At 43.3% G+C, this 14,144-nt stretch overlaps 1 protein-coding gene across 1 annotated transcript; it reads right to left on the bottom strand.

Moving 5' to 3' along the window:
• Positions 1-1,878: 1,878 nt before the first annotated feature.
• On the bottom strand, positions 1,879-12,252 carry fam53c (family with sequence similarity 53 member C). Its single transcript, XM_010871204.5, has 4 exons — positions 12,144-12,252; positions 11,916-11,973; positions 4,784-5,628; positions 1,879-2,183 (listed from the first exon to the last, which is right to left on the bottom strand). The coding sequence occupies exons 1-4, from the start codon at positions 12,216-12,218 to the stop codon at positions 1,914-1,916; spliced, it is 1,248 nt and encodes a 415-aa protein (XP_010869506.2). The 5' UTR covers positions 12,219-12,252; the 3' UTR covers positions 1,879-1,913.
• Positions 12,253-14,144: the final 1,892 nt, after the last annotated feature.

The following is a 14,144-nucleotide window of genomic DNA, read 5'->3' as shown; positions in this document are numbered from 1 at the left end:
ACACACACACACACACACACACACACACACACACACATATATATATATATATATATATATATATAGGTGAACATAACACAAAAGTTGAACTACGCTCACTTACAGTCTTCAAGAACAAATGGGTAATCATCAACATTTTTAGAATCCAAAAATTGTTGTAGCAGATGCAGTGTACCATTTCAGGAATAAAGTGTCTTCATTTCCAATGTTTTTCCACACTGAACGAAATTATGAATGCATATGTAAAGTGTTGGTCCCATGTTTGGTGATCTGAAGACCCCGGACAATGTCCATATAGCCAAACTGTGTCTGTGAAATACATAGATTAGGCCTGAATTCATTTAAATTCACTGATTTCCTTCTATGAACTGTAACTCAGTAAAAATCTCTGACATCGTTACACGTTGCATTCATGTTTGTGTTCATTATATGAAAGGTGAGAATCATAGGTGGGAGGTCACTACTGGTAAAGTTTTTTTTTTATACACCCAAGACCAATAGCCTAGACCAGGGAGCACTACTGCTTAAATTCAGCAATGGTGGTTTGACTGAATTTAGCCTTCGGACATAATAACAAAGGCCATGTTCATGGAGATTTCCATTCAAAGTAATTGCTGCATACATCAGCTAAATAAAAAATTGCACTTAAATACTGCCGCAGTGCCTATAACTGACTATTGGTTTGAAACCATTAGCTAGTACAGTCTTCTCCCCCCTCCACTGTCCTATCACAAACAACTCTGCATTTCTTGCCCAAGCTGCCCCAACTACAGAGACTGACTTTTAATTAGCTACTTTGTTTGACTTATTTAATGACCTTTAAAACTGTGCTACAACTTTAGGATATTTTTTATATTAACTCCCAGGCCAAAGATGCAAGCATGATTTCAATAAAGCTTGTTTGACGCCGTTTCCTTTCCTTGTAAAATAATTTCCAATAAACTTTATTTATACACAAACTGAGGTTGAAATTGCCATCTTTTTATCACATACAATAAAAAACATCTCTAAAAGACAGCAGTGGCCTGCCCTGGATCTCCCTGCCAACCATCTTTACACACAACTTGTTTTCAACAAATGATCGCTGTATAATACAATATTACAATGTGCCCTCGGATTACAGTGGTTGCTTCCATTTGTAGGTTCTCGTTTAACTTGTCAAACAGTGCATTCATTATCAATGTCTATACATCTCAATTTCCAGAGGATGAGTCGTATATTGTTAAGAAATATTAAGAAAACAGCAGAAAATAAATAACAAAAAGGACCAATATCAACAGCTACACAATTAATTTCCCATTCATCGTTGTATTTTTTTGTTTACAGAAAAAAAAATGTCTTAAGGCTTATGCTGAATCGTATGGATTGTGTACCAGAAAATATAAGGAACGCAGAAATAAAACTGCAATTATGTACTGCCCTTTTGCGTCAAACTGAAACAAAACACGGATATTCAATAATCATCATCATCATTCAAGTCTATTTTTACTACTGTACCGAAAAAAAGACAATCGAGAGGAAAGTCGTGTAAAAGAGAGAAAACCGAGTGATCAGAAGCATGTTAGTCTTCCCAAGCTCCATCCTAGTCTGTTTTAGGGTTAGAACATCCAACACACACTACGGGAAATGCTGGCGTCTCCAGCATTCCGATTATTCACAAGAATATTTCAGCAACTGGTTCTGGAATGTACTCTGATGGAAGGACTGCGTCCATGGCGACCTGCGTTGTTCTTATTGGTGGTAGTCAAATCATGACTGTTGTCAGTGAACATACCCCAGCTCATCCCGTGAGAGAGAATCTGTGTTCCTGAGAGCCCTGCCGATGAAGCGTAGCAGGGCTGGGGTGAAGTGTTGAATGCTGGCGGTGGATGGGGGAGGGGGAGGGGGAGGGGGGGGGTCTCCAATTAACAATATCAGTTTTCCTCAATTAGACTCAAATCCAGTTCTGTACAATCCCTCTCAAAGACACTCGGCTGACACTCTTCTCGGTCAGGGCCCTCCTCCTCACCTTCCCCCTCCTCGTCACTTTCACTCAGAGGTCCAATGCTTGTCCTTCCCAGACCCTCTGCTGGTGAACATGACCCCCGGAAGTCCCCCAAAAAAGGCTCAAGGCCCATGCAAACGTCCCCGCCACAAGCCAGCCGCCCCCTCTCCATATAGCTTAAGGGGTCTGTACTGCGGGTCTGGAAAGAGAGAGAGAGAGAAGAAAAGCATTTTAGGGACAGAAGGCCACGTCAACGCATCGCTTCACCTCGCCCCAGAAAGACAAAAGCGGTCCACATTCAGGGGCGGCAGGGTGGCCCAGTGGTTGGAAGGCTGAACACAAAAACCAAAAGGTTGAAAGTTCAAATAACCGAGCAGGCGAGGTGAAATAATTATTGTCTAATACACTTTAAATGTACATGTGAAATTCGTGCATTTAAGCTAAAATGTTCTCTACCTGTGATTAAAGAAAATTAAGATGACCACACAACACACATGGACAGAAAATTTGAATGCAGTCTGTAAAAGCAAAATCAGTCAATAGAAATAAATTCCATAGGCTCAAAAAGAAAAAAAGGGTTTTTTTCAGCTCATGAAACAAACACTTAATGCACTCAGATTTTTGTTCAGCATAAATAATGTAGAATAAATAGGAAAAAAAACTCACTATACAAGGGAACAGACAAACATCAAATGACAGTAAATACAACAACACAACCAGACGGGGTGGTGGAGTCTGCCAGAACATTGGACTGCAGCCAGGTTACTTCCCGAAGGAGCGAGTGGTGATGACAGTATCCAGCTCAAGGGTCTTTCCAGTCATTGGAGTTGGCAAACAAAACTCAATGACAACTTAAAGAAGTGCACGCTTTACTGCTGACCAGATCCCACGTTACTGTAGGACTGGCAGATGCTTCGGGGCGAGCTATGGTGGAGGGGGAATTCACCCAAAAGCAACTTTGGTTTAAGTTGGCACCAGTGAGCCTGAAGTTCAAAGGTCACAGTGACGACTGTTGAAGGGGGACACTGGTGACAAAGCGGATGACGGCATGGTGAATTACTTCCTATTTACTGAGGTGCTTTTTAGCAGTAAAAAACATACTACACAGTCGATTGGCAGGATTGTCGTTTTTACCAAGCTGTACTTGGCAGCATAGGTGTAGAACACAATTTTCGACAGTACATTGGAGACATTTTGCTGTTCAGGTGAGCAGTCAAGCCATATACAAAAATGTCAACATACTCTAACCCGTTCAGTGTGAGGATGTTTGCGGTGCAGTAATGTTGAGATCCAATTGAACAGCGTGCACTGAGGTCCTTGTTATTAAGATGTTATTAAAGCGATGTTTGAAGGCAGACACAGATTAAAGAAACAAACAGGGTCCCTTGAATGAAACTAAAGTTGATTGTCTGAGGTGCGAAGTTAACCTCACATTTTATGTATAGAAGCCGCAACCGTCATGCTTTTAGGCTTCAGAGTCCTCCGAGAACCCTACGTGGTAGAGTTTATTAACTACCAGGAAATAGTTGACAAGGTCAAAGGCATTAGCTAAATAAAAAAAAAACACCATACAATGCAGCTTTTCCATCTCAAGCGGATATGATGTTTAGGACCTTCTGGGACAGCTGAGAGACGGCCATGGCCAGCTCTGAAGTCTGACTGAACCACGGAGAGAACACAGTGGGACCGATGTTTAAGACCTTCTGGGACAGCTGAGAGACGGCCATGGCCAGCTCTGAAGTCTGACTGAACCACGGAGAGAACACAGTGGGACTCAAGGTGGTAGGTTGGGGAAAAGAGGCCTACTGCTGGGAAACAAGAACCGCCCTCCAAATCCTCCGCTGTATCCAGTTAGGCTGTACGATTCTGCTACTGGATGAATTCAGAGAAGTGACAGGTAATATCCAGACACAATTTCAGCTGCTCGAATAAACGCAGGTCCAAAAAGCAGGTTTTGCCATCTTGATCTTTACCTCCTAATATACTAAAATACGTCTCCTTTGAGGTTTTTGCGATATTTCATCATTCAGTGTGCTTTTAAAGCAGTAAACAAGCTGCATATGAACAACACCAAGATTGTTTATTTGTCAAACGGCGGCCGTGCATTAATCCTTATATAAACAGAATGTCAAGTTTACTGTTAAGGAGCATCAAACTCATCCCCTCAGGGACCATTCACCACATGTTCCCAAGGCATTGGGTTGAAGAACCACGGAACATCTGTGAGAATGAATCTATCCAGCACAATTTGAGATTTTAATCAAAAAAACTGTATAGAAAAGTGGTTCATGTCACCATCATGGTGAAACGACCCCGTCGTGTGACCAACATTTATGTGTCTGTTAGGCCACTGACTGGGTGCACTGAAAACGGAAGCCAGACCTTCTCCAAGACCTTCAGCAGCTGCATGCAAAGCAGAACCAAATACATTCCCAAGAGACCATGGGCCGGCGCTGCCTGCAGTCAAGAGCCGCTGGCGCCCTGCCAATCACATTAGGGGTTGAACCTCGTGTCATGGGATTAGAAGAGGGGACATCTGTACCCTGGGATCACGGTCAACCAGAACAATAACAAGTGTTCTGAGAAGGAAGTTATGGGTGCCTCATTTGTGTCCACTGATGTTATATAAATATATGGTCCCTCCTCAATGACAAACTGGTATGTTTCATGTGGTTTGACAGCAGTAAAGGAGACCCCTTGCAATTCTTTTGAATAACCAACGTTCCTCCGGCTGTGATACCTCTGCACAAGCCTACTGCAAATAATCATCTCCTGACCTCTCAATAACAATCTGTTTACCTGAGTCATCTTGGTGAAATCCAGGACTGGCCGGGCAAATGGTAAGTCTGGGTCACGGCGTCGCTTCAGGCCCGGTTTGAGAAGGAGCAGGTCACAGGGCTGCGAGTGGCAGCGCGGGAGCTGAGGGGGGAGGGCCCGGCGGAGCGAGGACGGGGTGCTGCAGGCAGACGAGGGTGAAGCTGGCACAGCCGGAGGGGGCGCCGCGCGCTGGGGCGGAACCGGCGGCGGCGGCAGGAACTGGGCGGCGGCCTCTCTGATGAGGACGGGGGACAGGGAGAAGCGCCGCTGCGGGGGTGGGGGAGGGTGGAGTGGCGAGGGAGAGGAGGAGCAGGACGACGGGGAGGGGAAGAAACAGCAGCAAGCACCTCCTCCGGCAGGTTCACTGGGGTCCCACGGGAAGTTCCAGGGCAGCGGGGAGTCGGGGGAGAGGGCGAGGCTGAAGAACGTGGGACTTGAAGAGGAGTGCAGCGAGGAGTTTAGGGACGAGCTGGGGGCGCGAAGCGGACAGGGACCCCCCGCTCCCCCTCCACTGTGACACTGGCGATTCACAGGTGTCCAGACCCGGGAGGCGCTGGGCCGCCAGGTGTACCGGCAGCGTGAGAGGTCCTCGGGCACGGACAGTGAGCGACAGTGGCGTTTGGGGGGCGGCGGGGGGGGAGGGGGCGCACCAGGAAAAGACAGGTCCGTCACCGAAGTGCTCGGGACCAGGGGCCGGTGCAGGGCTTCCCCCTCTGGGTGGTGGGTTTCGGTGGGGGCCAGAGGGACCGGGCCGGGGGGGAAGCTGGAGCTCAGGACGCCCTGCAGGCCGGGCTTGGAGGGAGGGCAGAGCTGCCAATAACTGCTCTCTACATGGACAGGGAGAAAGAAAAATTAAGCCATTAGTAGGAACTGTGCAGGTTTATTTAAATGACACGTGGAACAAAGGCGATTAATTCCCGACGCTGTGTGGATGCAGCTTGCTCTGGACAATGACAGCAGACAACAGAACTATTCACAGCCACAGTGTGATTCAACTTCAACAGGGAGTTTGCCATGCATTATGTCACGCATACAACACAGCGTGCTCCTTTAAAGACATGTCCCAGGCATTTGTATACTTAATTGGACAGGAGAGTGGGGGTGGGTGGGTGCCGAAGCTGCACAGGGGCGGATTCGAACCCATGCTGCAGCAGTACATGCACTCAGAGGCAGTGGCTTGGATCACTTTACCCCCCTAGGACTTCGTTAACGTGAAGTGTCAGAAGGCTGGATTGTACGACGAAGCAGGCCTACAGTACCAAATACAAAGGTACCAAATACAGGTGCCTACATACTGAGAACTGACATAAAATACAGGCTTTGAAGTCTAATCATTGCCAACTACAGTTTCTGATTCTTTGTATGGTCAGCCTGAGAAGGAACAGATCCAGTCCGTCAGTGCACCCAACAAGGGTTGATTTACACGTCCTCCCAGCCACTGACACAACATCCATAGACGTTATTTTATCCATGAAAGGTGCCAAAAAACACCTCACTCCTTCAGAGGAACATGCAATGTTCACATGGATGGGTAAAATGGAGGGAATGAAGCCATGGGTAACGCAACGAGTGGTTAAATTGTTAAAGGACAGTTTGTTTTCTGAAAAATAAAACAGCTCACTTATATAAAACATTTAAAACAAATAAACAAGAACAGGCCTTATTTCGTCAAGTCTTATAGAATGAGACGCGATGATTTAGAGTCGCTAGAAAGCGCATTGTATTATCTTAAACTGTATGGTTACCTTAAGAAAATTCTAATATTTGTTTTTCTTTATGCAACTTTTCAACCATTTCACTCGTTGTCATATGTATTATGCTCAATCATACAACCCTGTTTTCAAAAAAGGTGGGATGCTGTGTAAAATGTAAAGAAAAACAGAATGCAATGACATACAAATCATTTAAACCCTATCTTCAATGGAACATTGTACAAAGACAACATATCAAATGCTGAAACTGAGAAATGTTATTGTTCCTTCAAAAATATATAACCACTTTGAATTTGATGCCAGCAACACATTTCAAAAAAGCCGGGACAGGGGCGATGCTCTTTTCCCCCCAAAAAAACCCAACAACCTGGTGGTACATCTCACAACTTATTAGGTGAATTGGTAACAGGTCAGTAACATGATTGGGTATAAAAAGAGCAACCCAGAGAGGATGAGTCTTTCAGAAGTAAAGATGGGGAGGGGTTCAGAACGCTGTGAAAGACTGTGCAGGCAAATAGTCCAACAATTCAAGAATAACGTTTTTCTCAACATAAAATTTAGTTTGGGGATCTCACCATCGGTGGTACATCATTTCATTAACAGATTTAGAGAAGGGACGGCCCATCCGGCTTCCTATCAGTCCACAGTTCAAAAGGTTCTGTGATGGTATGGGGGAGCATTAGTGCACATGGCATGGGTGACTTGCACATTTGTGAAGGCACCATTAATGCTGAACAATATACACTCACCTAAAGGATTATTAGGAACACCTGTTCAATTTCTCATTAATGCAATTATCCAATCAACCAATCACATGGCAGTTGCTTCAATGCATTTAGGGGTGTGGTCCTGGTCAAGACAATCTCCTGAACTCCAAACTGAATGTCAGAATGGAAAAGAAAGGTGATTTAAGCAATTTTGAGCGTGGCATGGTTGTTGGTGCCAGACGGGCCGGTCTGAGTATTTCACAATCTACTCAGTTACTGGGATTTTCACGCACAACCATTTCTAGGGTTTACAAAGAATGGTGTGAAAAGGGAAAAACATCCAGTATGCGGCAGTCCTGTGGGCGAAAATGCCTTGTCGATGCTAGAGGTCAGAGGAGAATGGGCCGACTGATTCAAGCTGATAGAAGAGCAACTTTGACTCGTTACAACCGAGGTATGCAGCAAAGCATTTCTGAAGCCACAACACGCACAATCTTGAGGCGGATGGGCTACAACAGCAGAAGACCCCACCGGGTACCACTCATCTCCACTACAAATAGGAAAAAGAGGCTACAATTTGCACGAGCTCACCAAAATTGGACAGTTGAAGACTGGAAGAATGTTGCCTGGTCTGATGAGTCTCAATTTCTATTGAGACATTCAGATGGTAGAGTCAGAATTTGGCGTAAACAGAATGAGAACATGGATCCATCATGCCTTGTTACCACTGTGCAGGCTGGTGGTGGTGGTTTAATGGTGTGGGGGATGTTTTCTTGGCACACTTTAGGCCCCTTAGTGCCAATTGGGCATCGTTTAAATGCCACGGCCTTACCTGAGCATTGTTTCTGACCATGTCCATCCCTTTATGACCACCATGCACCCATCCTCTGATGGCTACTTCCAGCAGGATAATGCACCATGTCACAAAGCTTGCATCATTTCAAATTGGTTTCTTGAACATGACAATGAGTTCACTGTACAGAAATGGCCCCCACAGTCACCAGATCTCAACCCAATATAGCATCTTTAGGATGTGGTGGAATGAGAGCTTCGTGCCCTCGATGTGCATCCCACAAATCTCCATCAACTGCAAGATGCTATCCTATCAATATGGGCCAACATTTCTAAAGAATGCTTTCAGCACCTTGTTGAATCAATGCCACATAGAATTAAGGCAGTTCTGAAGGCGAAAGGGGGTCAAACACAGTATTAGTATGGTGTTCCTAATAATCCTTTAGGTGAGTGTATACAGGTTTTGGGGAAACATATGCTACCATCCAGACAACGTCTTTTTCAGGGAAGGCTTTGCTTATTTCACCAAGACAATGCCAAGCCACATTCTGCACGTATTACAACAGCAGATTCACTCCGTAGTAAAAGACCGGCCTGCAGTCCAGACCAGTCACACATTCAAAACATTTGGCGCCTTATGAAATGATAAATACAACAAAGGAGGCACCGAACTGTTGAGCAGCTGAAATCCTATATCAAGCAAGAATGGGAAGACATTTCGCTTTCAAAAGTATATCTCTTACGTTTCCTCAGCTCCAAACGCTTACTGGGGATTGTTTATAGAAGAGGTGATGCAACACAGTGGTAAACATGCCCTCGTCCCAACTTTTCTGACCCATGTTGCTGGCATCAAATTCAAAACTGGCATGTATTTTTCCAAAAACATAATTTCTCTTTAATGTTGGATTTGTACTATTTTCAATTAAATATAGGGATACATAATTTGCACATCATTGAATTCTGTTTTTATTTGCATTTTACACAGAGTCCCAACTCTTTTGGAAATGGGGTCGTAAATGAGAGATAGAAAATGTTTTACTTGAGCGGAAAGAAAAACGCTTTCAGGTGCTTTAAAATACCTGAACCTAGTCAGTTTGTTTTCAAGTGTTATAAAGAATTAATAAGAGCTTAATAGTTTTGTATGTGTTATTTTGATAGGCAAAACATTAGTTTACATAATTTTTATAATAAAGCATTATGGGTAATTTAAGGTTTTTAATGTAAATCTTTGCATGTCTCCCATTTTCACAATATTCCAAAAGTTACCTATATACACATTACTCCTATATTATTTTAAAGTCTATGTACTGGTTGCCTGTTCGTTTGGCAATTCATTGAAAAACTTGACTTGTGATTTAACTTTAATGCAACAGGTTACAAGCTCATACTGAGGGTCGAGTGTCTGCGTATTTCCTCTACTACCTTATACTTAAATACATTTAATTTATAACTTAAAAAAATTATTAGTTCTTAAATATTAAGCTGTTTTTTAGACAACCAAACATGACTCTCAGGTGTGGGAGGCGAGATTGTATGCACATGGCACAATTCAATGATGTTAATAAACCCTCCAACAATATTACAAATAGCCTATTCAAGTTTAACCGGTCATGGAAACATTTACCACCTCTGTACGACCCTTGATTGTATTATATGTGTTAGCCCCTGGTGGTATTATTATATGTGTTAGCCCCTGGTGGTATTATTATATGTGTTAGCCCCTGGTGGTATTATTATATGTGTTAGCCCCTGGTGGTATTATTATATGTGTTAGCCTCTGGTGGTATAGTTATATGTGTTAGCCCCTGGTGGTATAGTTATATGTGTTAGCCCCTGGTGGTATAATTATATGTGTTAGCCCCTGGTGGTATAATTATATGTGTTAGCCCCTGGTGGTATAATTATATGTGTTAGCCCCTAGTGGTATTATTATATGTGATAGCCCCTGGTGTTATTATTATATGTGTTAGCCCCTGATGGTATTATTATATGTGTTAGCCCCTGGTGGTATTATTATATGTGTTAGCCCCTGGTGGTATTATTATATGTGATAGCCCCTGGTGGTATTATTATATGTGATAGCCCCTGGTGGTATTATTATATGTGTTAGCCCCTGGTGGTATTATTATATGTGTTAGCCCCTGGTGGTATTATTATATGTGTTAGCCCCTGGTGGAATTATTATATGTGATAGCCCCTGGTGGTATTATTATATGTGATAGCCCCTGGTGGTATTATTATATGTGATAGCCCCTGGTGGTATTATATGTGATAACCCCTAGTGGTATTATATGTGTTAACCCCTGGTCGTATTATTTGAAATATCCCTTGGTTGTATTATTTGTTTTAGCCCCTGGTCGCACTATATGTGTTAGCATCTGGTCGTATTATACATTATAGCTCCTAGTGGTATTATTATATGTGTTAGCCCCAGGTGGTATTACTATATGTGTTAGCTCCTGGTGGTATTATTATATGTGTTAGCCCCTAGTGGTATTATTATCTGTGTTAACCCCTGGTGGTATTATTATATGTGTTAACCCCTGGTGGTATTATTATATGTGTTAACCCCTGGTGGTATTATTATATGTGTTAGCCCCTGGTGGTATTATTATATGTGTTAGCCCCTGGTGGTATTATTATATGTGTTAACCCCTGGTGGTATTATTATATGTGTTAGCCCCTAGTGGTATTATTATCTGTGTTAACCCCTGGTGGTATTATTATATGTGTTAACCCCTGGTGGTATTATTATATGTGTTAACCCCTGGTGGTATTATTATGTGTGTTAGCCCCTGGTGGTATTATTATATGTGTTAGCCCCTGGTGGTATTATTATATGTGTTAGCTCCTGGTGGTATTATTATATGTGTTAGCTCCTGGTGGTATTATTATATGTGTTAGCTCCTGGTGGTATTACTTGAGATATCCCTTGGTCGTGTCATTGGTGTTAGCCTTTGTTCATATTTTATTTGTTAGCCTTAGGTCGTATTATACGTGTTATGCACAAAGGTTCTCTGAGCTGATAACAGATTAAACTCAGGTTCTGGTTATTGGTGCTAAGATCTATAGAGACACTGAAGTTATGTTTAGATTCTCAGGCACTAGAGACTGCCCACCTGTCTAAAAAACACAGGTGTTCATTTTGAGTCCACCCCCATGTGACAAAATTGGATTTTATCACATTGGAAAAATTGCCGAAATGCATCCATTCCGCTGCCAGGCCAGCACTGAAAAGAAATACCTAGGGAGAGTATTTGGAAAATGGGACAGTTAGTAAAATGGGAACTGTAAGGTTTTTTTATGGAAAGCTTTGCATGTCTCCCATTCTCACAATATTCCAAAAGTCTCCCACCAACACACTACTCATATATTATTTTAAGGTCCCTGTATTGGTTGCCTGTTCATTTGGGAATTAATTTAAAAACTTTATTTAGATTTCTCTTGAATGCACTAGTTAGCTAGGTGCCCTTAATTATTGTTTTGCTCTGGCTAAACATTGTTTTATAAACTGGCTTGGTTTTTGAATGTTTAAGAAATATTATTTATTTACAATATATAAAGTGTGTCTTCCCTCTGTGAGATAAAAGAGGTGTGTTTGTCCAGGGCTTGAATAGCATTGTGTTCCGCAGGGCTAACTCATTAGCCCCTGTTTAAAGTAATTAGCCCTCATTCAACTTCTGGTCATCAATATGGTTGCGGCGTCAGTGACCATGGAAACGACGCAACAAAGTGACAGAGGGTGCAATCCATGAATGCAACAAGCACATTGCTGTAATTCTGAGTTTCCTACCATTTCACTGCGCTCTTGTCAACAGAACAGCAAAAATCCAATGCCTATAACGGAGCCTAATCCGAGACACTGCTGAATCACAGGCTAAATGGCAATGTGTGCATACTCACCAGGCATCAATCCATTTGTAGGCCAGCAAACTCCTAGGTTGTTGGGGTACTGTAAAGACTGGAAAACAGAGAGGTTAGTTTAGGGATCATATCACCAAATTGAGAAAAAAAACTAAAACAGAACGGCTTCACACAGCGGGTCACAAATCTGAGGAACACATTTGCAAGAGAGTCAAGGACCAGAAAGAGCGGATCCGCAAACTGACACACAAGCAAAGAAACACTCACGACGTTGAAGGCCGTTTGGTGAGGGTCGCCGTCCAGGCTGGGTGTCCGCAGACGATCAACTACCAGCGTGACCATGGCATGGCGGCAGGCAGCAGGGGAGGTTGGGGGGGGGGGGCAGGGGGGAAGGGGGGTCGTCCCTCAGTCTGTTCGTCCGTCGGATTGTGAGCGGCAGAGCTTCTCTGGCACCACTGCTCCTCCTCTGGGCCAGGTTGCCCCGCCCGGTCTCACTGCTGCATGGTCATCACTCCCGTCACCTCGGCTGATGGAGGTGAAACAGACACACGCGGCAGAGTCCTCAGTGCCGCTTTTGTTTCCTGAACAGTTAGGGGCTAATGGCAGCACCGTGAAGTCCAAAACGGTCACTGGGATTTCTAGCGGAGGTTGTGACTTATCAAATCAGACGGCTGTTTAATGGTTTAGGACCTTGGCAACGATTTACATGTTCATCTTGACCCGTGCCGTTTTACAAGACCACATCGGTGCTTTGGTGACTGTTTCTCTGTGCTTGAAACAGTAATAATTAGTCCTTAGGTGTCCTGACTACTGACCAAACCTGTGGGGAACATGCTCTGAGTCTGGGTTCGGGGCAGGCACCATCTATGAGTGATGGGGAAAAGCATACACTCACTGATCACTTTATTAGGCACACCTGCTTGTTAATGCATCTTGACAAACAGTGAATCGTGTGGCTGCAACTTATGTAATACATGCAGACATGGCCAATGGGTTTAGCCTAGGTGTTCTTCAACCAAACTTTAGAATAGGAAAGACGCATGATAAGTGACTTTGGCCGTGGTGTGATTTTTGGTGCCAGATGTTATGGTTCCAGCATCTCGGAAAACAGCTGACATCCTGGGATTTACAGAGCACATTGTGATAAAAATCTAAACTAGTGAGTTCTGTAGGCAACCAGAGATGTCAGGTGAGAAAGGACACGAATACTCAAATAACCACTCTTTATACAGTGATGTGCAGAAGGGCATATTTGAACTCTGAATTGGATATGGGGAAAAACATCTTACCAGATAGGTACCAAATAAAGTGGTTAATGAGCGTATATGCTCAGGGGGGCTGCACTGATGTTTGGGCTGGCCGGCTGCTCCGGGTTTCTTAAATAACTTTTTAAGATCACAAGGCACATGTCCAAAGGTCAGACAATTAAACCCAAAATGAACTTCTTAACCATTAACTTCAGTCATGGACGTGTTAACTTGAAAAAGAGGCAAGCTTAGTTCCAATCTTGCAATATGCCAAGCGTATCATGATCTTTTATGAAGAACCGACAGGTTTTTCTTCAGAAAAATACTGGAATTTAAAGGGATTTAGAAATGTCTAGTAAGCCATCTAATGTTAGACAGCTAACGTTACCATTTTGAGAAGGACATTGGGTTACTGAATGCAATAATGATGGCTACCGACCGTTACGTAGCTAAGCTAGTGCCGTAGCTAACAGTCAGTAGTATATTACATTGGCATTAACTGCTTTCAATTACAAAAATGTCATGTGATTAGACATTTGTAGCAGAAACTATTCATTTACAATCATTACAGCTATCATCGTTTTGAAGGTCGGTTAACCATTCACAGTATATAAAGCATTCTGAAGATGACTAACATGAAGATATTCGCGTTGCTTACCGCGAACATTGATAGCCAGCTAGCTAGTTGTTGATTTAATGAATCCACAAGCCGCACTGTGGGACAATCTAGAAACGGATGCTACCTAACCGGTTCGCTAACGCAAGCGCAAATCGTAATTTCTATGGCTGGCTAGATGGCTAAACCGTACGCCCATTTAACTGATTATGCCGATTTGCAAACATACACATAGAGCCAACACAATAGTTTGTTGGCCTAAAATACATAATACATTAAAATATCACCCCAACATCTCATTCAAAATATAGCTATCGAAGCTCACGAGCTATTATTGCATGCTTTTTTGCTACACCCTAGGACCGCTGTGCTGTCTAGGACGCGTGCTAGCAAAACACGGCCATG

Source organism: Esox lucius, chromosome 7, assembly GCF_011004845.1.
Source record: "Esox lucius isolate fEsoLuc1 chromosome 7, fEsoLuc1.pri, whole genome shotgun sequence".
In the NCBI taxonomy this organism is placed as follows: Eukaryota; Metazoa; Chordata; class Actinopteri; order Esociformes; family Esocidae; genus Esox; species Esox lucius.
The sequence above is the reverse complement of the archived record's forward strand: the minus strand, read 5'-3'. Positions and strand labels throughout refer to the sequence as shown.